The 26577-nt window shown below is 41.8% G+C and overlaps 1 protein-coding gene across 2 annotated transcripts; it reads left to right on the top strand.

The window, feature by feature from the left end:
• The first annotated feature begins 171 nt into the window (after nt 1-171).
• Nucleotides 172-26352, top strand: LOC129837964 (peroxisomal acyl-coenzyme A oxidase 1-like). 2 transcript variants are annotated; one of them, XM_055904577.1, is made up of 14 exons: nt 172-280; nt 1021-1180; nt 11214-11374; nt 13180-13287; nt 15006-15125; nt 15334-15449; nt 16905-17074; nt 17570-17732; nt 18310-18500; nt 19854-20030; nt 20300-20405; nt 20596-20739; nt 24002-24208; nt 24560-26352. In XM_055904577.1, exons 1-14 carry the CDS (start codon nt 172-174, stop codon nt 24608-24610), a joined length of 1983 nt encoding a protein of 660 aa, XP_055760552.1. In that variant the 3' UTR covers nt 24611-26352. The 2 variants fall into 2 exon arrangements, with proteins under 2 accessions (XP_055760552.1, XP_055760545.1); XM_055904570.1 differs by lacking the exon at nt 11214-11374 and adding an exon at nt 7852-8012.
• The last annotated feature ends 225 nt before the right edge of the window (nt 26353-26577 follow it).

The raw sequence follows: 26577 nt of genomic DNA, 5'->3' as shown, positions 1-26577 counted from the left end.
TTCAGGAAGTTGTCAATAATTGGTCAGGCTCCAAAAAAAAAAGAAAGTTGGTCAGGATCCAGTTAATGCAGTGCTGAACTCGGTTCCTGTGGTCACAAGGTTACACAACTCACATTTTTATTGCCACAAGCAACGTCGTCTTTTGCAAGGGAAAATATTATTTATTTCGCCATGAATCCTGACATAACTAGAGAGCGTGAGAATGCTACATTTAACGTGGAGAAACTCACACATATTCTGGACGGAGGCATCGAGAAGACCAAAAGAAGAAGAGAAATTGGTAAGGTTGGAATGTCTTGTTTGTGTCTCGTGTGTTTAGTATATATTTTCTCGCGAGGTAAAACATCATGAAACAAGTGTAGACAAAACATTGAACTAGCAGCTAGCTAGCTAACTAAACAAGTTGATAACTGGCTAGCTATCCTACATTAGAGAAGGTTGGTTAAACATAGCCTAGGCAACCGATAGTGGTCGCTAGATCTGCACGGCCACTATCGGCTGCCTAGGCCAGGTTAGCCAGTTAGTTATCTATCTGTTGTTGTAACCGTCGTTATAACCAGTCAGCTGTTTATAATTGTGAACCAATGACAAGATGACCAATACTGTTTGTGTAAACAAGGCTCTGATTCGTGTATTGCCAGATAACATAGCCAGCTAGCAGCAACCTGGCTAGTTAGAACGTTAGGTTAGGATCACTTGAGCCCTTCATATAGCAACAGTCGTTGTTTGACCGACTGGCTGTTTGTATAGTGATGGTTGACCCCATGCAGGACTCATTATGGCATCATATTCAAAACAAATAAGACATGATATGGGGTGTATTATGTTGCAGATAGAAATGTAGCTAATGATATTAGACACATGTATTTATCCAATGGTAAAACTACACAATTTGCACATAATGTTCAACCTAGTCTCGCATGGCCACCCTTCCAAAATCGTCTTATGTGAGAAGCCTTGGTTTCAGAGGCTATGTTTACCCTGATGACTTAACCCCCCAATCTTCTATATCCTCCACAGAGTCACTGGTGATCAGTGACCCCGACTTCCAAAGTGAGGACCTCAACTTCCTGTCCAGGAGCGAGCGATACGATGCCGCGGTGAAGAAGAGTGCCCAGATGATCCTGAAGCTCAGAGAGTATGGCATCTCAGACCCTGAGGAAATCTACTGCTACAAGAGGTAAGGCTGGGACACAGACCCAGGCCAGCTACCTGCTATGAGCGGTAAGTAGCCTAGCGGTTAAGAGCGTTGGGCCAGTAACCGAAAGGTCGCTGGTTTGAATCCCAAAATATGGCGATATGCCCTTGAGGAAGACACTTAACCACAATTGCTCATGTAAGTCGCTCTGGAAAAGAGCGTCTGTTAAATGACGTCAGTGTAAATGCTATGGACCTGCACATCACAACTAGAAATGTGAAAATAGATATAGGCTTTTGTCCATAGATGTCTTCCTGTCAGCTAACCTGTTAGGTGTAATGACCGATGCAGGTGAAAGTAATGAAAGGTGGGGAAATTTAAGATCATTTGGGCTAGTTTTGTTGTTTACAAGCAGGATTTGGTTTCAATGGACTGTATGAATTTTGTAAGGGTTTGGGATGATCAAAGCAAATATCATACTTCCCGGTATCCTCCAGTCATCACTCCTTAACACATTTCATGGATGTTTTTTTTCTTTCTTAACATTTCACAGGAAGTTCTAATGGTAAACGCAGCATGACAAACATCGATGAGGTTTCTCTCATGCTTGTTTTGAGGTTTGAAGTGCAGATGGCTGTATTGATGCTGCTTTGGACACACTGAAGCAAAACACAGCATTTGCTGGAATTACACAAACAGTCTCTAAGCCTTTCACCTATATGCTAAAGTCTTCTCCACACCCCATGCTAATGTATTGCCTGCTATTAGCCTCAAGCGTAATTGCATTGTCATCTTATGAGGAGTTTGTGGGTATCTTCCTGATCAAAGTCTGTAATATATATATATATATGGTGAAGCAATAGGAATGTTACGGTACTGTAGTTTTATGCACTGTTACATAATTGCCTATGGGGCAAGACCATGGCACTCTGCCATGTGGCTATAAAGGTTAGGGATGTGCACGCTTATTCGAATAGCCGAACGTTAGTATTAGAATACTTGTGAGTTAATTTTTAGCGAGGGAGGGGTAATTATACACCTATTTTCAAGTTTTGTCACATGCACAAGTACAGTGAAATTCTTAACTTCAGAGCTCTACCCAACAGGGCAGTAATAGACAAAAAATAAATGCAACATGTAAAGTATTGGTTTCATGAGGTGAAATAAAAGTTCCCAGAAAATGTTCATACGCACAAAAGCTTATTTCTCTCAAATTTTGTGAACAAATTTGTTTACATTCCTGTTAGTGAACATTTCTCATTTGCCAAGATAATCCATCCACCTGACAGGTGTTGCATATTCCAGAAACTGATTAAACAGCAGGATCATTACACAGGTGCACCTTATACTGGGGACAATAAAAGACCACTCTAAAATGTACCGTTTTGTCACACAATGTGACAGGGAGCGTGCAATTGGCATGCTGTTGCCAGACAGTTTAATGTTAATTTCTCTACCATAAGCTGCATCCAATATCATTTTAGAGAATTTGGCAGTAAGTCCATCCGGCCTCACAACCGCAGACCACGTGTATGGCATTGTGTGGGCGACGTGAACGTTGTGAAAAGAGTGACCCATGGTGGGGTTATGGTTTGTGCAGGCATTAGCTACAGACAACAAACACAATTGCATTTTATTGATGGCACATTGAATGCACAGAGATACCGTGACGAGTTCCTGAGGCCCATTGTCGTGCCGTTCATCCCCTGACATCACCTCATGTTTCAGCATGATAATGCATGGCCCCATGTCACACGAATCTGTACACAATTCCTGGAAGCTGAAAATGTCCCAAATCTTCCTTGGCCTGCGTACTCACCAGACATGTCACCCATTGAGCATGTTTGGGATGCTCTGGGTCGACGTGTACGACAGCATATTACAGTTCCTGACAATATCCAGCAACTTCTTTAACTGTCATTGTAGTTCTTGTGTGGTTTTTATTCATACTTACATTTTTTCCCCTATTAGATATATTATCACTGGATTGTTGGGAAAGAGCTCTCAAGAATTTCATTGTACCCGTTCATTACACCCGTTTTATCCTGTTTTTCGCACGTGGCGAATAAACGTTTTAACCTGAAACTATACTGAACTAAAATATAAACGGAAAACGCAACAATTTCAAAGATTTTACTAGGTTTCAGTTCATAAAAATAAATCGGTCAATTGAAATAAAATAATTAGCCCCTAATCTATGGATTTCATATGACTGGGAATACAGATACCTTTAAAAAAAGGTAGGGGCGTGGATCAAAAAGCCAGTCAGTATCTGGTGTGACCACCATTTGTCTCATGCAGCGTGACACATCTCCTTCGCATAGAGTTTATCAGGCTGTTGATTGTGGAATGTTGTCCTACTCCTCTTCAATGGCTGTGCGAAGTCGCTGGATATTGTCAGGAACGAGAACATATGGTCGCACACACAGATCCAGAGCATCCCAAACATGCTCAATGGGTGACATGTCTGGTGAGTATGAATAGTGTACAGATCTTTGCGACATGGGGCCTTGGATAATCATGCTGAAACATGAGGTGATGACGGCGGCTGAATGGCACGACAATGGGCCTCAGGATTTCGCCACGGTATCTCTGTGCATTAACTTCTTATGGCTGCATCCCGCCAACGGGATCGATATGACAACAGCCAGTGAAAGTGCAGGGCGCCAAATTCAAACAACAGAAATCTCATAATTAAAATTCCTCAAACATACATGTGTCTTATATAATTTTAAAGGTAATCTTGTTGTTAATCCCACCAAAGTGTCCGATTTCAAATATGCTTTTCAGCGAAAGCACTACAAACGATTATGTTAGGTTTTGCCAATGTTATGACATAACATTGAAGGTTGTGCAATGTAACAGGCATATTTAGACTTATGGATGCCACCCGTTAGATAAAATACGTAATGGTTCTGTATTTCACTGAAAGAATAAACGTTTTGTTTTCGAGATGATAGTTTCCGGATTTTACCATATTAATGACATAAAGCTCGTATTTCTGTATGTTATAATTAAGTATAGGATTTGATAGAGCAGTCTGGCTGAGCGATGGTAGGCACCAACACGCTCGTAAGCATTCATTCAACCAGCACTTTCGTGCGTTTTGCCAGCAGCTCTGCTGTTTGACTTCAAGCCTAACAACTCCCGAGATTAGGCTGGTGTAACCGATGTGAAATGGCTAGCTAGTTAGCGGGGTGCACGCTAATAGTCGTTTCAAACGCGACTCGCTCTGAGACTTGGAGTAGTTGTTCCCCTTGCTCTGCATGGGTAACGCTGCTTCGAGGGTGGCTGTTGTCGATGTGTTCCTGGTTCGAGCCCAGGTAGGAGCGAGGAGAGGGACGGAAGCTATACTGTTACATTGGCAATACTAAAGTGCCTATAAGAACATCCAATAGTCAAAGATATATGAAATACAAATCGTATAGAGAGAAATAGTCCTATAATTCCTATATTAACTTCAACCTAAAACTTCTTACCTGGGAATATTGAAGACTCATATTAAAAGGAACCACCAGCTTTCATATGTTCTGAGCAAGGAACTTAAAAGTTAACTTTCTTACATGGCACATATTGCACTTTTACTTTCTTCTCCAACACTTTGTTTTTGCATTATTTAAACCAAATTGAACATGTTTCATTATTTATTTGAGGCTAAATTGAGTTGATGTATTATATTAAGTTAAAATAAGTGTTCATTCAGTTTTGTTGTAATTGTCATTATTACAAATTTTATTTTAAAAAACGGACGATTTAATTGGTATCGGCTTTTTTTGGTCCTCCAATAATCGGTATCGGCGTTGAAAAATCATAATTGGTCGACCTCTAGTCGGTAGCTATATACAGGGTCAGTTTCAGGGTCATTCAATTCTCTGGCAACAGCTCTGGTGGACATTCCTGCAGTCAGCTTGCCAATTGCACACTCCATCAAACCATCTGTGGCATTGTGTGACAATACTTCAAATTTTAGAATAGCTTTTTATTGTCCCCAATTAATCCTTGCACCTGTGTAATGATAATGCTGTTTAATCAGCTTCTTGATATGCCACACCTGTCAGGTGGATGGATTATCTTGACGAAGGAGAAATGCTCACTAACAGGGATACAAACAAATTTATGCAGAATTTGAGAAATAAGCTTTTTGTGCATATGGAACATTTTTGGGATATTTTATTTCAGCACTTTATATTTTAGTTCAGTATAGATTAATGGTAATGGCAATACATAATCAATGGACAGCAGTTTAATGGAGTAATCTGATCAATAATCATTTTTGCAGCAGCGTAAGTTGTCTGAGTGGTTAGAGTTTGTGGATGGTCATAGTCAGTGTGGATATTCTGTAGGAGAGGGAGAGCAGTAGTTGTTCGCCATTTAACAGTTATGGCCAGGGGATAGAAGTTGTTTAGGAGTTTGTTTGTCTGAGCCTTGATGCACTGGTCCAGCCTATTAGACGGGAGCATGGAGAACAGTCCATATCTCGGGTGGCTGGAGACATTTTTTGGGGGCCTTTCTCAGACACCGCCTGGCATGTACATCGTGGATGGCTGGGAGCTCACCCCCAGGTTTGCGCTGGGCCAGCCGCACCACCCTCTGCAGGGCCTTCCGGTCACGAGCGTTGCAGTTGCCATACCAAACGGTGATACAAACAGTCAGGATGCTCTCAATAGTGCAGCTGTAAAAGTTGCTGAAGATCTGAGGGGCTAAGAAGCGTTGCTGTGCCTTCCTCACGACTGTTCTGGTGTTAGGGGACCATGTTAACTCCTCAGTGAATAGGATACAGAGAAACTTGACGCTCTTGACAAGCTCCACTACGGCCCATCAATGTGGATGGGGGTGTGCACCTGTGCCGGTTTTCTGAAGTCCAAGATCAGCTCATTGGTCTTGCTGACATTGAGGGAGAGGTTGTTGCCCTGGCACCACACTGCCAGGTCTCTGAACTCCTCGACCACAGTTGTGTCGTCAGTAAACTTGGTGATGGAGTTTGAGTCGTGCGTGGCCACTCAGGGGTAAGCACACACCCCTGGGAGGGCCCTGTGTTGAGGGTCAGCGTGGCGGAGGTGTTGCCTACTCTTACCACTTGGCGTCAACCCGTCTGGAAGTTTTAACACTGAAAAGTAAAAAATAAATAAAAATGAAATTAGAATGTGACATTGTTACATACAAGGATATACCATGACATTTCAAATTATTCATTTAATAAAACAAACATTTCAATTTAGTTTTAATGACGTGTGACCTCCGGTAGCCTTCATGTAACTTGTTTTATGTTGGCCAATCAAAGCGTCAAAGAGACTCGATCTATAGCAAGTGGAGAGAGAGCTCACTAATGCAATGTAAGATGTAGAACAATGATGGCATTAAAAGTTAGCAAAATGAGAAGTAGTAGACTTTTATTGTATTGTAAAGACTATCACCAGAATAATGGCAATATTTTTATTAGCCATCTTCCTCCGTCTGCTCCCTCCATTCTGATCACACACAAGGCCCCTCCACAACTGCATCAGTAGAGAGCCTGACTATCCCCCTCACGTAGCAGTGCTCAGCTTAAAAAACAAATGTAAAAAAACAAAAAACAAACATGTTTATCGAAAATCCGGATATCAAAATAATTCATCATATTATTCGAATAGTGAAATTATTTCAAAACCCAATCCCTAGTATGTGAGAGTCATGGAGTACTGCTGCAGGCCAGCACCATCTCTCTAGGCAGAGCAAAGGTCACATCAAGATTAAAACTAGGTCACAGGCTAAAAACATCTATTTCTCAATATGACAATGACGAGGCAAATCAGAGCACATTTTATAGTGAAACTAAAGGGATTGGGTTTGTCCAATGTCAATATTTTTTCTAAAGTGTTAGATTCTCGGGTACTTTTGTATACTTTTTAGCCAGTACTTTTGGAAGTAGCGCTCACGAGCCAAAAGTATGCCTCCAAAAATGGTGTACTATGTCACGTATGTGCACCACATAATTGCTCTCTGTCACTCTACTATGTGTGCTCACGCGTCTTGCTAGCTATCACTCAAATGGTGAGCAACTGATGCTCATTGGCTAGAACTCTAATTGCTAGGGGGCTGGCCCATGTGGGGTAAAATGGCACTGCACAGCTTCTTGCAGACAGTTGCTTTCAAACTAGGGATTTCGTGGCTAATTGAGGTAAAACAGTAATTCTGCTCATAGATTATGCATGTATGAACTACACATTGACACATCTAGCCCATAAGGGGAGTTAAAAAAAATACTTAGTGGTCGTTTAAGACCCAGAGCATGTCTTTAAAGGGATACTGCAAGATTCTGTCAATTAAGCATCTACTTACCCAGAGTCAGAAACTCGTGGGTACTATTTTTATGTCTCTGCGTGCAGTATGAATGACATTAGAGGTAGTTTTGCGAGCGAATGCTAACTACCGTTAGCGCAAAACTAGAAGTCTATAGGTACAGTAGCTTATGCTAGCATACCTATAGACTTCCATGATTAATTTCCAGAATCCTGCTTTTACAGTAAGGTCATGTTGACACTAGTGTCAACCCTAAACCTGGGTCATTTTAAGTAGGCCCGAAACACTTTGAAATGGAAAACTAAAATGCACCTTCTTATTGGACAAGTTTAGGTAGAACCTCCCCTTTTTTAAAATGAGTAAAATCACCACAAACCTGCTGAGTGGTCCAGTCTGTCCATCCGTCAACCTGTGTGTCTGTCCCCCTCCCTCAGTGTGTTTCGGGGCAACCATCAGGAGGCTCTGGGGCTCCACTTCGCCATGTTCCTCCCCACCCTGTACACCCAGTGTAACAAGGAGCAGTTCAAGAAGTGGGTCCCCCTGGCCGAGTCCTTCAAGGCCCTGGGCACCTACGCCCAGACAGAGTTGGGGCACGGTCAGTTCCTTACAGAGAATTTATAATAATGATAACGTAATAGCACAATTTATACAACAAAGTGCTTGTGCAATTGTTTTATATTTAGCTAGCTAGTTATGTTTGAAAATATGGAAAGGCTCACGGGGATGCTTAGGGATGGACAGTTGTCGATCTTTGACGTAGGATTTTCTTTTAATATTGTTTTCAAATCATGGGGTGGACATTTAGATTGAAAGTGATTTATTTGTAGGTGTTTGACAGATCACTGTAGTTGTTTGTGTAGACAAAATGTGCCCAAACAGTAGGCATAACTCAATAGTTATTAGCTAAACTGAAAAGCCAAAACTAATATGCTGAATTCAAAATGTCATGATTGACAGTCTGTTTTTAGAGTCCTCATAACCTACCCAATACCTTGGAAAAGGTGACAAAAGAAACAATTGAAGGACAAAAAAATCCCTAACATTGCGCTTAAACAATATTTAAAAATCTTTTCCCGACGAAACCAAATGTCTCCCATCTAGTTTTTAGTTTCATTCCATTCCTTAAACCCCTTTTATTTCCTCTCCTTCTGCTAGTAGTGGCCTATTAGCCTAATGAGTTGTTTCCAAGCTTATGTCATTTAACTCTGATTGCTATCAAGTCTTGATTTTTCCCCTACTCCCCATTTGCTCTGAATCTAGTCTACTCATTACAATGATAAACCGAACACTGTAGAATTTGGAACTTTTTTAAGCAAATGAACTAACATTCTGAATTGTGCATTGAGTGGATGGATGTAGGCCTAATTGTTTGGCTGTTTGTGAATGAACGGCTTGGATGAATGAATATAGGCCTAACAATTGTTCTTGTCTGTTGAAGTCTCAACTCATAGGGAAGACGCACTGTGTCCTGCCAAAGAACATGTAGTGTGGGTTGAGTTTCAGATCCCTGAATATCCCATTGTTAATCAGAAAGCAGAGAAATCTGCCATGCCAGATGTCTCTTGTTGCCAATGTTTCACTTCTATGACGCTGCGAAGTGGACATTATTCACGATCACATAACCATGGCATTTCCATGACAATACTACTCCAGGGAATGTCCAGGACTGGCTGTTCAGAATATTCTGAAGGCCTTCTTTTGTAGAGTTCTATTCTGGTTCACTTCTTCTCAGCAACTCACTAGCTAGGTTTCCGTGAACTTTTCAAGTGATTTTTTTTTGTGCCAACATTTAAAAAGTTTGCATAGAAAATGGATACAATTGCCTGCTGTCGTGCGTTTCCATTTTAATTATTTAAATGTCAATAAAAACAGCTGCATTTAATGACCTCGCACCTCAACATTGTTTTTCGCAAAATCCTAAAGTGTTGAATAAAAATGTAGTGGTCAGTGTTTCCATTACCCAACTGGGAAAATTGTACATTAATAAATTGGCAACACCCTGTATGCGCTATTACCTATCTGTTTCATGTCGCAGGTAGCCCGCGAAAGCCAGCATGGATAGAATGCATATTATAATATCCATATTATAATAATTCACGTGCCAACGTATCGCCACTGTCCGTGCCATGGTGAAACTTGCACTCCTGTAGATCGGAAATAATTGGATGGTGAAACTTGCCAGCCAACTAGAAAAACGAGGTGTAAGTAATTCAGGCTTTCTTGAAAGTCAGGATAATCCTTTTCCTGCAAAGAAACATTATTTGTATAGTTACGTGACAACGTCACATGCCCGTGTACCTTCAAATTTGTGGCAATCAGCATTTATTCGAAAAACACTGGTTCCATCATCATCTGTCGCAATGAAGAAAGTTCGACAAAGGAAATGTCCACCTGTCGAACTTATAAAAATGTTGCCGATCGTTAGAAAATGTCTCCTATATTAATAATAATTAGGTAGGTGTTTACGTTTGTCCTATTTCGCACATGTAAACGTGTGTAAGTATGTGTGAATTGGAAATTAGTTAGTTTATTTTTGATTTCCCACTCCCTCTGACAACCTCAGAGAGTGGGGTCACGGTCAGGGATCAGCTATTATTGACAGCGACCCTGGAGCAAAAGTGCCTTACTCAAGGGCAGATTTGTTTCACCTAGTCAGCTCGGGGATTTGAACAAGTGAACTTTCGGTTATTGACCCAACAGTCTTAACCGTTATGCGACCCGCCGTTTCCGTAACACATATCGCACATTGCTTTTGTCGAATAATCTTGGGTCAATGGAAAACTGCCTATTGTCTTAACCTTAAATGCCCTTACAACTGATTCTCCCTTATGAACTAAAGCAGGGGTAGCAGTAGGCAACCGGGATCCTGGAGTTTCGCAGGCACTTTATATTTTTGATTTAACCAACCTGGAAGACCAGGTGTGTGAATTTAGGCAATCACTGAATTAGCGCAATTGGTCAGGTGTGGTGCATACTTGGAACAAAATCCTGCAGTACCTGTGGCCTTCCAGGAACAGGGTTGCCTACCCCTGGACTAAAGAGTCTGCTTTGAAACTGCTAGTTGCACTGCACTAGTTGGTAGCATTAGCATAGACATAGAGTATAATGTTGATTTGTTGGTTGTCACACATTTGACATTTTACTGCCTCAGGGTTGTGTTCATTTGGCCGTGCAATGAAAAAACGTTAACAATGTAAAACTAGATTGGCCAATTCTAAATGGACCAAGTCCAGTTAGTCCCTTCCTGTGTCATTTTTCTTCCATTGGTTGCCTAATGAACACAGTCCAGAGTTTGCCTCACAGCTAATTTGGAATTTAAAATGTTTTTTCAGTGAAATGAGAGAGTACAGGTTACACTGCTTTTGGAAATTAACATTTCAGGCAAATCAATCATGCATGAGAAAGTTATTTTGAATGACTGAACTTATTTAACCTTTTCTTGATTCAAGCCAGGTCTAAATGCAGATTATTCTATTCCAGTTGTTTTACATTTTTTATATGAATTCTTGCACTCCCCCCATCCCTTCATCCATCCCTCCATCTATTCATCCATCCTCTCTGCCCCCAAAATGTTATTTACTAACACTTCCAATCTCCCATCTTTTCCAACCATTTCTCCATTGTCATGTCCCATTATATGGTCTATTATTCTATGCCTAAAAATGTTCCCCCCCCTTGGCTATACCTTATATTGCATGCCCCCACAATATCCTATCCTTCCTTTACCATATTCTCCCTTCAAACTACCCTCCTATCCCCTACCCCCTCCCCTCCTTGCCCCTTGGCGCTGCCCCAGCTGTGTGCACCGTGGGCGGTCAGAGCCGCTGGACCTCCACCTGGCAATGTTCCTGCCCACCCTGCTGAACCAGGCCAGTCCTGAGCAGATGGAGAAATTCTTCATACCCGCCTGGAACCTGGAGATCATCGGCACCTACGCACAGACGGAGATGGGCCACGGTAAAATGCCGAACAAACCGTACCTGGTCACCAAACTCCCGTCACCCACATGCTCTGTGGAGTGGACAAGAGATGCATGCCCACCCTCTTAAACATTTGAGTCGAGCCTCCAGAGAACTCTCCCATACTCGTTAGGGAATTTTGTGTAAAACCGTCTCCACCGACAAAACGTTTGTGTTGTTAAAGATCCAATGATGCCGTTTTTATCTCTATCAAATTGTTTCTGGGTAACAATTAATTACCTTAGTGTGATTGTTTTCAATTAAAATGGTCAAAAAGAAACAAAAATGGCTTCTTAGCAAAGAGCAATTTATCAAACAAGAATTTTGCTATGACTGTCTGGGAGTGGTCTGAGTATGGAGGGGATACTCAAAACTAGCTGTTATTAGCAGAGATGTTTGGTACTAATATACTGCCTGATGATGTCACCAGGCATTCCAAAACTCCATCCCGCCAAAAGAAGCTGACATTTTAGGCGGTCTTTTCAAACAGCTCTTGCACTAAAAGGGCATTATCATTTTCACAATTTCACAGTATTATTCCAACCTCATAGTGTGGAATTATAAATAAAACACAGGAATAATATTTTTGACTGCACTGGGTCTTTTTTAAATGGTATTTTAATTTTTTTTTAAAAGAACATTTCACTCTGGCCTTTACTCTGTTTAAAACCATTAATACTGACTGGCTTGGAGAGTGCGTGTTGTTGGCCGTACAGCTACGCATGGCTTCCCTTTGCAATGTGCTCTGCCCCTGGTTCTCACACAGTCTTGTTGCCAGCCACGGTGAACGTGCATGCCCACTTGTAAAGCATCCTCAGTGACTTCCTTTCCAAAACAGGTACCCTCCACCGCCTCTGTCCCTTTTGTCCCCCTTACTGTGTTTGGAAGTATATTGAGTTTAAAGACAGACAACCTATGTCCTTCATCACCCGTAACTTCACTGTATAAACGTAATAGGGCTGTCAAACAATTAAAATAGTGAATTGCGTTAGTGGCGTTTAATTATAGGCATACTATGTTTTGATTGTTAATTAAGGAAAGAAACACAAAATATTCTGTATCAAAATGTTTCACCATAACACAAAAGTCACTGGAACATACAGCTGGCTATTAACGGTCTCAATGTTTAATTAGGCCTACTGCCTCTTATCAATGTTCTTGAAGTTTAACAGTTGACCACGTACACACAAGTACTGTTAATGCCTAATTTATTACAATTTATAATTGGAGGGTTGACTATAGGGGGGAAAAAAGACCTGGCTCTATGCATACAAAGAGCATTTAAACCTGTCTGACAATGTTATGAGTTCCACAGAAAACTAACAACATGTAAAATATAATACAGCTATTAGATCTAGCCTAGGCTACTGATCCATGTTCTTCATGAACTAGTCACAAGCAGCTGCTACTAGAACTGGGATAATTTGCTTAAATATTTTGACCTGAGAACTAAAACAGAAGCAAAATTAACAGCATAAAAAAATGTCGGGTTAACTTTGACAGTCCTAAACCGTACACCTATGCAAATTGTAAGAAATAGATTGGATTTTCTTTTATTTCGATCTGTCAAACACCTACAAAGGTTTTTCCAATATAGAATAGAATAACTTTTTTTCCCGTGAGGGAACTGGTGGTTAAAAAAAAGTTTGAAGTTGCGTTATTAGTTGAGATTGATGGCTAGTCTTGTGTCAGTTTTGCACTGCATAATATTTGAAAACATCAATGTACTCCTGCCATAACTTAGTGATAACTCGTTTTTCGTGTTGTTTGTTTGGGGGCCTTGGTGTCTTTCTCGTTGCCTAGGCACCCACCTCAGGGGGCTTGAAACCACGGCAACATATGACCCGGCCACCCAGGAGTTTGTCCTGAACAGCCCGACCATCACCTCCATCAAGTGGTGGCCTGGGGGACGTGAGTACACGGACACACTTCAGCTTCAGGGCCCATACACATACACTTTTTCCACATTTTGTTACGTTACCGCCTTATTATAAAATTGATTAAATAGGGTTTTTTCCCTTCAATCTACACACAATACCCATAATGACAAGGCAAAAACAGGTTTAGAAATTTTAGATAGTTTTATTTTTAATAAACTATCACATTTACATAAGTATTCAGACCCTTTACTCAGTACTTTGTTGAAGAATCTTTGGCAGCAATTACAGCATTGAGTGTCAGGTGGCTGGGGAGCGTTGCTGGACAGCTATTTTCAGGTTTCTCCAGAGATGTTCGATCGGGTTCAAGTCCGGGCTCTGCCTGGGCCACTCAAGGACATACAGAGACTTGTCCCGAAGACACTCCTGCGTTGTCTTGGCTGTGTGCTTAGGGTGAACCTTTGCCCCAGTCTGAGGTTGAGTGCTCAGGAGCAGGTTTTCATCAATGATCTCTCTGTACTTTGCTACGTTCATCTTTCCCTTGATCCTGACTAGTCAGTCTCCCAGTCCCTGCCGCTGAAAAACATCCCCACAGCATGATGCTGCCACCACCATGCTTCACCGTAGGGATGGTACCAGGTTTCGTCCAGAGTTGACGCTTGGCATTCAGGCCAAAGAGTTCAATCTTGGTTTCATCAGACCAGAGAATCTTGTTTCTCATGGTCTGTGAGTCTTTAGGTGCCTTTTGGCAAACTCCAAGCGGGCTATCATGTGCATTTTACTGAGGAGTGGCTTCCGTCTGGCCACTGTACCATAAAGGCCTGATTTGATAGAGTTCTGCAGAGATGGTTGTCCTTCTGAAAGGTTCTCCCATCTCCACAAAAGAACTCTGGAGCTCTGTCAGAGTGACCATCAGGTTCTTGGTCACCTCCCTGTCCAAGGCCCTTCTCCCCTGATTGCTCAGTTTGGCTGGGCGGCCAGCTCTTGGAAGAGTCTTGATGGTTCCAAACTTCTTTCATTTAAGAATGATGGAGGCCATTGTGTTCTTAGGGACCTTCAATGCTGCAGAAATATTTTGGTACCCTTCCCCAGATCTGTGCCTCGACACAATCCTGTCTCGGAGCTCTATGGCAATTCCTTTTACCTCATGGCTTGTTTTTTTTCTCTGACATGCACTGTCAACTGTGGGACCGTATATAGACAGGTGTGTGCCTTTCCAAATCATGTCAAATCAATTTAATTGACCACAGGTGGATTTGAATCAAGTTGTAGAAACATCTCAAGGATGATCAATGGAAACAGGATGCACCTGAGCTCAATTTCGAGCCTCATAGGAAAGGGTCTGAATACTTGTATAAATAAGGTATTTCTGTTTTTGCTTTGTCATTATGGAGTATTGTGTGTAGATTGCTGAGGATTGTCATTTTTTAAATCCATTTTAGAATGACTGTAATGTAACAAAAATATGGAAAAAGTCAAGGGGTCTGAGTACAATCAAACCAATCCCCAGTAAATTATGTGAACTTAGCTTCTGAAGAAAACACATTCCACAACATTGCTGAACAAGATCAGACCATTTTACTGCTGATTCTCATTGTAGTGTGGACCAGACACTTAAATAACTGCCAAATGATTTCAATCAAGTTATTTGAATAGTGAGAACTGACATAGCTAATGTTATGAATCCATTGGAGTGTAATGGACTCTCTCGCTTTGCCTGTCCGTCTCGCTCTCTTCTCGCTCTCTCCCCAGTGGGTAAGACGTCTAACCACGCCATAGTTCTGGCCCAGCTCCACACCCAGGGGAAGTGTCACGGCCTGCATGCCTTCATCGTACCTCTCCGCAGTATGAACACACACATACCACTGCCAGGTACTGTACATACTGCTGTGCGTGCGTCAAAAAGAGAGTGTTTGTGAGTGTCTGTCTGTGTCTCTGTATGTAGCTTTGGTAGTAGCTTACTGTCTAGTGAACTCTCTTTCACTCTCAGGTGTGGTGGTAGCCTACTGTCTAGTGAACTCACTCTCTTTCATGTGTGGTGGTAGCCTACTGTCTAGTGAACTCACTCTCTTCCTCTCAGGTGTGGTGGTAGGGGACATAGGACCCAAGTTTGGCTTTGATGAGGTTGACAATGGTTACCTGAAATTGGAGAACGTACGAATTCCTCGCGAACACATGCTGATGAAATATGCAAAGGTGAGCGACTGGGAAGTTAAGCACATTTCAAGGAGACACTGTTCTTTGTTTCTGTTGGTTGATTCTAATGCTGTCACAAAGCTTTGATTTTGAAGTATATTGTATGCATATTCCTCACAGAGAGCGAATACTTACTACCTGATTGTTCTAGAACTGTATACCACAGACCAGTGGTGGTCGGTGTTGTCTAAGATGAGGGAGGACATTTAAAAAATAAAATAAAAGATTTATGAGCCTTATTTCTATTACAGGATATTGGATGACTGTCATTTATATTCCATTTAACCAGCTCAATGTAACATCGATAGGTTTAGGCTACTACATGATACTCAACTTTTTCCTATACCTAGCCTATGAATGAAAGATAACAACGTAGGTGCACACAGGTAGAGATACATGTTTGTAATCAAGGTAACAGTGACATTCAATATCGCCTTGCACACTCTTGCCTGCATCTAGCTGATCTAAGATGTAATCATTAGTCCAACAGTGGCAAACGAGTTTATATTGGACAAATTCAGGTATTTTATCCCCGTTCTGTTTGCTTCAGTTTAAGAAACATTTTTCAACAGAATCAGCAGAATGAATACACCACTGAACACACGTGAACAGAGTTCACTTTCATACAATCACATACAAAAAGCATGATCACTTTGTTTATTGTATTCCTTCTCGCATATTAGTCTACATAGCTGCTAAAACTAACGTGTTAGTAAACCCGCTACAATCATGCAGTACAGTGTACAATCAGAAAGCACCATTGGGCCCCGGTGGCAATAAATTAATAAAACCAAAAGCTTATCTTGACTTTGGAGAGTTCCAGTGTTGGATAGCCTTAGCCAGCTAGCTAACATAGAATATGTTTCTGTTTGAGCCGGGTGTTTGAGTAGGCTAAACTAGCTAACTGCATTCGCTAGCTAAGTGAAAAGAATACAACGACATATAGCTATCTCTCCCTCACTCTCTTAAAAAAATTGTTTTTGTTCAAAGCTGTTCTATTCTTTCTTTGAGTCAACTACTCACCACATGTTATGCACTGCTAGCTGTAGCTTATGCTTTCAGTACCAGATTCATTCTTTGATCCTGTGATTGGGTGGACAACGTCAGTTCATGCTGCAAGAGCTCTGAAGTTGACATAATTACTGTGTAAGTCTATGGAAGGGGGTGAGAACCATGAGCCTCTTAGGCTTTGTATTGAAGTCAATGTTCCCAGAGAAGGACAGAAACTATCTGTCCTCTGGTTACACCATGGTGCTACCCTACATAGTGCTGTTGCGGCTACTGACCTACATTGCAAAAAAGTGTGTTTTAATCAATTATTTGGTGACGTGAAGATATTTATTGTAGTTTAATTTAAAAAAAATGAAGATTCTGAAATTCACTAAGGAGGATGCTCCTCCCCTTCCTCCTCTGAGGAGCCTCCACTGCCACAGACAGTATGTATTCCCCCACCAGGTGGAGGCAGACGGTACGTACGTGAAGCCTCCCAGTGACAAGCTGACCTACGGCACCATGGTGTTCATCAGGTCCATGATCGTAGGGGAAGCGGGCCGTGCCCTTGCCAAGTCCTGCACTATCGCCATCCGCTACAGTTCCGTACGGCACCAGTCTGAGATACGCCCAGGGTCAGTTGCAGCTCTGGACACACCATGGTCATGTTCAGTAGGTCACACTGTAGCAAAAAATATTTTGAGATGGAAATCTAAATTCTTATTGTACAGATACTACTTTCCTGTGTTGTTTCGGTGCGTTTTCATCCGTTTGTTGCCTAATGAACATGACCCTGGATGCACACATTTACTGAAACATACATAAAAAGTCAAAGGAATACAAAAATACTCACATATACTTACACACATCCATACACAAGTAACACACTCATAGACACAAACAAGAATAGAAAGCAAAGTACTAGAACCCTTACCATTTAACAAAATCTATACTCTTCTAATTGTGTGAGAGCTGATGTAGATAGATAATACATAGAGTTTGGGTAGATATTAGGAAGCCTTACTCATATAATATGTGTATCTCAATGTTCTTCAAAGACTAACATATAAAAGATAGCGAACCATTAACCTTGTGTCTAAGTCTATATTCTTATTTTGTGGTTCCTCCAGAGAGCCGGAGCCACAGATCATGGACTACCAGACCCAACAGTACAAGCTGTTCCCCCTGCTGGCTACAGCCTATGCCTACAAATTTGTGGGTCAGTACATGAACAGCGTCTACCACCGCATCACTGGAGACATCAGCCAGGGAGACTTCAGTGAACTACCAGAGGTACTTACAGTAACTACTAGCCTGAAATCCAGAATCTGTTTTGCTAACATTGCACGTCGTGTCATGCTATACAAGGAGTGGAATGATAGCTAAACAGACTGGTATCCAGGCTAAGTAAATACCTCCTCTTGATATAGTACATGATGAAAGAAGGCTGGCTATGGCCCTGAGTTTTTTCCTAACCACGTGACCTGACCAGGAAAAATGGGATAACACTGAAAATAGTCTTGAAATGTTTCATCCATTTTAAGCAGCAGAAGTCTAATGGAGGTGTTTTGACAACGGGCTTCGTCGGTGTTAATTCTTTAGTCTAAGACATTGGGGGGGGGTGCTAAGCTGACATATGGAATTGATTTTTATGGGGATTTTTTGTTGTTATGTAACTTAGATTGGCGCACCGATGCGTCAATCAACTCTAGGAGGGTTAAAACAAAAGATCCTCATTCATATTAACAAATGACGTCATTTTTTATTTGCTCCTTTTCTGTGCCAAAATAACTGTACCCTGTGCCCATCCTCTACCATCCTGTGTCAATTTAACTGCATAACCCTGTGCCATCGTCTGACCTGTGCCCAGCTCCATGCCCTGTCCGCGGGCCTGAAGGCCTTCACCACATGGACGGCCAGCGCGGGCATCGAGGTGTGTCGCATGGCGTGCGGCGGGCACGGCTACTCCCGCTGCAGCGCCCTCCCAGACATCTATGTTAACTTCGTGCCCACGTGCACCTACGAGGGAGAGAACACCGTCATGATGCTGCAGACCGCTAGGTAGGTACACACACACACACACACTTGCACATGCACGCACACATGCAGACGCAAACACAAATATAAGACACAGATATGACACACACACACACACTTGCACATGCACGCACACATGCAGACGCAAACACAAATATAAGACACAGATATGACACACACACACACACTTGCACATGCACGCACACATGCAGACGCAAACACAAATATAAGACACAGATATGACACACACACACACACTTGCACATGCACGCACACATGCAGACGCAAACACAAATATAAGACACAGATATGACAGACACACACCCTGAAATGACACATTCTTTCCTCGCTGAATCAGAAACATCAATTAGTCACATTATACATCTCACACAAACACACATTACAATGTATTTTATTACTTGCAAGTCAGGGCACACAAGCCTAGTATTAAAAGCTATTGTGTGATATTGCGCCCTGCACATCAAAGGTAGTAATTATCAACAAAGCATTGATCTAACTGTCTACATGTTTTTGGGATTGTGTTCAGTGTAAGCACTGCTAAGTGTGAAGTGTACAGTGGAAAGGGTGAGTGAGACTAGGACCAAATGAATGGGTGTGTATGAGTTTTTGTGTCCTTAGTTGGAGCTGGGTGGTAAACAGCGTTTTTCTATATACCAGTATTAAAGCATGGACCGGTTTGGATTTTTACTTTAACTTACATACTGGTATTTCAATGCTTGGTTTGTTAAATGTAAATAACTGAGTGATGAAACTTGAAAAATGATTGCAATCGTCCGTTCTTACCGCCAGTAAGAGACTGCTAACGGTTGAGATCTGATCATTTCCTAGCAAGAGCTTCAGGTGCGCACATGTCATTTTGTGGTTATAAATAGGCTAGTGAGGCAGTGGGGGTTCCTAAAGCACCATAGAAATCAGCACAATGCCTTTTGTGGCGAAAGTAAGAACTGCCATTGGAATTCATTGAAAGACATGGTCAGAGGAGAATTAGTACTTTCATAAACGAAAAGTTACTTTGTCACAATAGAGGCATACAAAGACAAAAACAAATATTTTAAAGTGTGGAAACTATAACAAATGAGTGAAGGAAATTGATGAAAAGGCTGAAATTATTTGTTTTATACAATCAATCAGAAGAGAGAAAGCCCCATTTAAAACCACTTAGAATGTATTTGTTGCCACCCTTTTTATTATATCAAAACATAAAATACCGTCAATTACCGTCAAAAATGAGAAACGTATAGTGATATGATATTTTGGCCTTATCGCCCATCTCTACTTTGTGTGTGTTCTTGTCTGTGTGTGACCTTCGTGCCCATCCACCGTCTTGCTCACGTGTTTGCATCCCTCACTCCCCAGGTTCTTGATAAAGAGCTACCGGCAGGCGTCGGCAGGCCACCAGCTGAGTGGCATCGTGTCCTACCTGAACGAGTCAGAGCGTAGCCTGCAGCCCCAGTCTGTGTCCTCCCGACCCACTGTAGTCAACGTCAATGACCTGGCCAGCCTTGTGGAGGCTTACAAACTGCGAGCTGCCAAGTAAGTGGGCCTACAAACGAACCAAAATGTAATGGTAATAGATCCCATTTAGATATTTGAGCTTCATTAAGTCCCAAAGGGCTGTTCATTATATGGCAGAGACTTTTAATCAGAGCAATGTGTTAGTTGGTGCCAGGCAATGCAATGGGTTGAGCTAAAATGGTCCAGCAAACCAGCATACACCTAAATGTACTTGTAATCCATGGATAGCCATGCATCAGTTTTTGTTTAAAGGTTTCCCATGTCAATGTCTCTCTGTGTGTCTTTAGGCTGGTTGAGTTGGCAGCTAAGAGTATTCAGCAGGAGCTACAGAAGAGAGTCAGTCAGGAAGATGCCTGGAACAACAGCGCTATAGACCTGGTCAGAGCCTCTGATGTAAGTTACCTTACCAACCTGGGATATGGAATGTGTTGTTTTTCGGGAGGGAGCCCCACCCCATCCCTCTTATCTCTTCCCCTCTGCTTCCTCCTTTCAATTTGATTTTCCTGTCTCATTCCTCCTCCTCTCTCTCTGGTCCTCATTTAACTCTCATCCATCTCTTCTCCTCCTCCCTTTCCATCTCCAGGCCCACTGTCACTATGTGGTGGTGAAGCTGTTTGCAGCTAAGCTGAGGGAGATAGGAGACACGGGGGTTCACTCTGTCCTCAGCACCCTGGCCCTGCTCTATGCCCTCCAGGGCATCCAACAGCACAGCGGAGACTTCCTCCAGGTAACCACCACCATGGCAACTGGCAATCACAGACTATCTCCCAGGGGAAAATACAGGGACTACATACATACTCTAGTACTTGAAAAAAAGATGTGAATTTCAATGCGCCTATAAGTGGGTCCCGTACTAAAGTCTATATTCATTTTTATAACGTCATGTATGATGTTTTAAGCAAGACATGGTATTACACTCGTACTTGTATCACTTAAAGGAAGATTATCTTATTTTTGTGTATATATATATATATATATATACTGCTCAAAACAATAAAGGGAACACTAAAATAACACATCCTAGATCTGAATGAATGAAATATTCTTATTAAATACTTTGTTCTTTACATAGTTGAATGTGCTGACAACAAAATCACACAAAAAGGATCAATGGAAATCAAATTTATCAACCCATGGAGGTCTGGATTTGGAGTCACACTCAAAATTAAAGTGGAAAACCACACTACAGGCTGATCCAACTTTGATGTAATGTCCTTAAAACAAGTCAAAATGAGGCTCAGTAGTGTGTGTGGCCTCCACGTGCCTGTATGACCTCCCTACAACGCCTGGGCATGCTCCTGATGAGGTGGTGGATGGTCTCCTGAGGGATCTCCTCCCAGACCTGGACTAAAGCATCCGCCAACTCCTGGACAGTCTGTGGTGCAACGTGGCGTTTGTGGATGTAGCGAGACATGATGTCCCAGATGTGCTCAATTGGATTCAGGTCTGGGGAACGGGCGGGCCAGTCCATAGCATCAATGCCTTCCTCTTGCAGGAACTGCTGACACACTCCAGCCACATGAGGTCTAGCATTGTCTCGCATTAGGAGGAACCCAGGGCCAACCGCACCAGCATATGGTCTCACAAGGGGTCTGAGGATCTCATCTCGGTACCTAATGGCAGTCAGGCTACCTCTGGCGAGCACATGGAGGCCTGTGGGGCCCCCCAAAGAAATGCCACCCCACACCATGACTGACCCACCGCCAAACCGGTCATGCTGGAGGATGTTGTAGGCAGCAGAACATTCTCCACGGTGTCTCCAGACTCTGTCACGTCTGTCATATGTGCTCAGTGTGAACCTGCTTTCATCTGTGAAGAGCACAGGGTGCCAGTGGCGAATTTGCCAATCTTGGTGTTCTCTGGCAAATGCCAAGCGTCCTGCACGGTGTTGGGCTGTAAGCACAACCCCCACCTGTGGACGTCGGGCCCTCATACCACCCTCATGGAGTCGTTTCTGACCGTTTGAGCAGACACATGCACATTTGTGGCCTGCTAGAGGTCATTTTGCAGGGCTCTGGCAGTGCTCCTCCTTGCACAAAGGCGGAGGTAGCGGTCCTGCTGCTGGGTTGTTGCCCTCCTACGGCCTCCTCCACGTCTCCTGATGTACTGGCCTGTCTCCTGGTAGCGCCTCCATGCTCTGGACACTACGCTGACAGACACAGCAAACCTTCTTGCCACAGCTCGCATTGATGTGCCATCCTGGATGAGCTGCACTACCTGAGCCACTTGTGTGGGTTGTAGACTCCGTCTCATGCTACCACTAGAGTGAAAGCACCGCCAGCATTCAAAAGTGACCAAAACATCAGCCAGGAAGCATAGGAACTGAGAAGTGGTCTGTGGTCACCACCTGCAGAACCACTCCTTTACCGGGGGTGTCTTGCTAATTGCCTATAATTTCCACCTGCTGTCTATTCCATTTGTACAACAGCATGTGAAATTTATTGTCAATCAGTGTTGCTTCCTAAGTGGACAGTTTGATTTCACAGAAGTGTGATTGACTTGGAATTACATTGTGTTGTTTAAGTGTTCCCTTTATTTTTTTGAGCAGTGTGTATATATATTTATATTTTTAGGGCAAATGTTATTTTTTTAAACAGCTTTTGCATTCACCTTTTACATACATGGTACTTTTATATAAAGCAGTCACATAAGTAATACATTACCAAACATAAACTCTTTAAACCCACCATTCAGCCACTCTCAGCCCATCCCACCTATCACCATTGTTAGGTTCTAATTTTTCAGAGTAAATAACTCACGGACACTAGAGAAGCTTAACGAAGTTTAATTCTTCCCAAAGGGTCGACACAGCTGTATTCAGACAAAAAAAGATTTCTGACCATCGCAAGTTTATATACTCCACTTTAGACACCCCTCCTTTTCTCCAATCCTTACATCTTCTGGTTCGACAGGAAGATGGTAATAGGATAATATAACCATTAGTTCTCCCTTCAGGGGATCTGACCTCCTGACCTCAACCCCTCCTTCGCCTAATCCACAGATGTCCTCTCGTCTCACCTATCGCACTCCCGTGACTCTCTCCCGTCCACCCAGCACATTCCACAGCCACTCTTGTCTTTCTACAGATCTCACTCCTTTATACACTATGCGTCTGATCTATCATGTCTTTAATATCTCACGTTCAAAGTTGACCCAGAATCCAACACCATAGACCATCCTTGTTTGGTTTCTATGTGCCATATATTTTTTAATTGTGCTGTGTGATGTTTTACATAGTTTTTTTAACCTTTCTAATCATTTAGTATCCATAGATTGTGAGTTAAAGATGAAAACCTTTCTTATGAGTATTATTTATTGACTAAGGCTTTCCAAATCGCCCAACACTGCTATTTGTAAGGTTCATTTTAAGTGTATGTCTTGATTTTTTTTTAAATCTTTCCTGAACCTGTGACCAGAAACAAGCTACATAGGGGCAATGGCATAATAAATTATCTATTGATTCTGTCTCTTTGCAGCAAAATCTACAGAGCTGAGATTGTTGCATACCCCATATATATAGCATTCTGTTGGTGGCAAGAATTTAATATAATTTAAATTGAAAAACTCTTAACTCAAGTGTTGTTTTTTTAATACCAGTTCATAAGCCATGTGCCATGGAATCGGTACATCGAAAATCTCTTCCCATTTATTTTGCAACCTGTATGGCACAGCTGTCAACTTTTTTGTCCTCAAATGAAACTGGTATATTTTTCTATTTATGCCAATTCCTTTCAGCCAATTTAGAAACAAATTAATATATGGCAGGCAAACAAGTTCCCTATCTTCTCTCTCTCCCTTCCATTTTTGTGGTAATGCTGCAATCAGTTATGTTCTTACTCTAACTTTCCGATTTGTTTGATTTGATCCTACATATAAAGGCTCTAACTCGTTTGTCATCACATTTTTGATATTTTAACCTATTATTGCTTATTTATTGAGAACACATTCTCTTTAACAATAACGACCTGACAATTCCTTCCTCACTCCAGACTGGTCTCCTGAGTGTGCCCCAGCTCTCCCAGGTGTCCCAGCGTCTGAAGGAGCTTCTGGCCCAGCTGAGGCCCAACGCGGTGGCCCTGGTGGACGCCTTCGACTACTGCGACGAAATGCTCAACTCCGTCCTGGGACGCTACGACGGCAACGTCTATGAGCACATGTTCGAGTGGGCCCGCCGCTCACCTCTCAACAAGACAGAGGTTAGAGTTCATTGAGCGAGCCTTAAAAAAGAGAAACTGAGATGAAGAAAATACATTTACTGTTAATTTTATGCTAATTTAAAAAAACTTTTTTTTATTAAGAACATGAACAGGCCATTTGAGAACCATTTATCCTTGTAAATGTTTCAGATTATGATGAAGAGCCAAATGATTTATGTGTTCTTTATGTAGGCAAACTACACAATGATGGCAATCTAATGAATGATTTGCTATAGTAGTAAGTCTCCTGCAGAGTACCTAGTCCCAAGGCTATTGCTACCGACAGAGAGGGGTGGGTGGAAGAGACTACCTGCAGAGTACTCAAATTGACCCCCCTACCTTGTCTTCTAGGTCCACGAGTCCTACCACAAGTACCTGAAACCTCTGCAGGCCAAGCTGTAAGATGTCCTCTGAGCCTTCTCACCTGACCCCTCCACTACAGGGATGGGAAGCACACTAACAACACCAATCCAACAGTGGGACCACAACATGGCCGCCGCCGCCCGTCCACCAATCAGAAGGGGCTCAGAAGAACCCGCCCCTTCTGTGTTTAACCAACCACAGGTGGTGGAACATTTTTAAAGGGGAACCATTGGAGACCAGCCTCCTTACCCCACCTCTACCGATGTGCTGCTAATGAATCAATCATTCTACTGGACGTATTAAACTAGTACTTTAGTTTATGAGTTTGATATACCCTGTGCCTAATTAATGGATTTAATCGAAGGTCTGAGAAAACATAAGATGGAGAGGAAGCAAAACTGTCGTTAGCATGCGAGGTGGCCTAAAGATGAAGGGGTTTTAATGACTGATCCTTGTGATCTAATCAAGCTCTTTGGATCATGTACATTGAAAATCTCTCGATTTGTTGAGATATGTTGAATCCCATTTTTAATCTGGATAATTTCTGATCATGCATGTCACAGCATTTGACGCTAATGTACTGTGGATGGTTGTCTTTAGTAGTGATTGATGGGTCAGTTGTGGTTTGCAATGAACAACGGTGTGCCTGTCTCTTGTCTAGGTGTGAGAGAGTTTGTGCTTGTGGGGTAATGAATATGATTAGTGAATGATGAGTAAGCTATACCAGTGTGTGATTCTTATACTAGTGATTTGAGAAAAGGGGCCTTTCAATTCTTGCACTTAATACAAACCACTAGTGTATATATGCCTGAGGATCTTTTCTACCATGTGTGGCTTAATTACCAAGAAATGACATGAAAATCAAACTAGCTTGAAGAACAAGGTCGTATTCATTAGGGCACACTGTGGTAAAACGTCTTGTAATGGAAAGAAAAAAATAGGTTCTTAAAGGACAAGTCCAGATAGTCCCCCCATCTGTTTCAGTCAGTTTTCTTTCGTTTGGTGCCTGTTGAATACAACCCTGATGTTGCATTCGGAACAAGTACATTCTTCACTACAATGAAATAAGTATTTTTATACTCGATTACTGCTGTTGACTTTTACAGTATTTTGCAGATTGATACAGTTTCAAATGGAACGAAGCAGTAATTACTGTTTGTGGGAAAATTATGGAATCGGAATTTGTCTTACTTTAATGAAGCTAACATGGTAGTATTATCACACATGGTCCATGCATATATTTTAGAATATGCTTTATCAATTTATTTTGTGGATTTTCGTTGCAATAGAAGGATGTATGATTATTATTTCAATGTAGCTACCGAATTTTTGTTTTAGCACATTTTTGTGATCGTATAGGAAATCCATTCAGACTGATTGTTTTAAAAGTGAATAATTTGTCATGCTTAATGATCTTAGTAAAAAAAAATGGAAATATTAAAAACTATCGAATGATGTTCATGGTTTCCTTCAACATCGTTTCATAGACTGCCAGAAGCAACCACTAGATGGTGTTATGAAATCAGACTTTTTTCCTAAGTCAGAGCCATGTGTTTTCATAACATTTTTACAGTTTATTTCAGTGGAATAGATTTACGAGAACCAATTCTACAAATGGATGTAGGATAAAGGATTGAGTGTAATCATTCATAAGATTATGAAGAGACTATATTAGAGATTATATTAGCACATTAGATTATAACACTGCAATGCATCTGATTCAGACAATTGTACCTTTTAGGAAATGAACCTGTACTTGTACAATAAATCAATGCATTCTATTCTTTGGACAGTGTTTCTCTTGATGAGATTATTCTTCTGGAATTGTGTTAACTCTTGCTTGGGTGGAAATGTCAAAGGAAGTGCTCTCACACGTTTCCTTTCCATATATTACTATAGCAACACAGGTGACTTACATGTTAGTTTGCTTTAGTTTTTGGGGGGGGAGATATTGCTTTTGCTGGGAAAGTCTCATGTCCCCCTCATTGCGTCGTCATTTAGGGACA

This window comes from Salvelinus fontinalis, chromosome 3 (assembly GCF_029448725.1).
Source record: "Salvelinus fontinalis isolate EN_2023a chromosome 3, ASM2944872v1, whole genome shotgun sequence".
NCBI lineage: Eukaryota > Metazoa > Chordata > Actinopteri > Salmoniformes > Salmonidae > Salvelinus > Salvelinus fontinalis.
Note: the sequence above shows the minus strand (reverse complement) of the source record. Positions and strands in the feature narration are given on the sequence as shown.

Bases quoted from the DNA above. Each gene is read 5' to 3' on its own strand.
- LOC129837964 (XM_055904577.1), top strand. From the start codon at position 172: ATGAATCCTGACATAACTAGAGAGCGTGAGAATGCTACATTTAACGTG. The intron at 13,288-15,005 runs GTGAGTACACGG...CTCTCTCCCCAG, and splicing joins CAAGTGGTGGCCTGGGGGAC to TGGGTAAGACGTCTAACCAC. The intron at 17,075-17,569 runs GTCAGTTGCAGC...TGGTTCCTCCAG, and splicing joins CAGTCTGAGATACGCCCAGG to AGAGCCGGAGCCACAGATCA.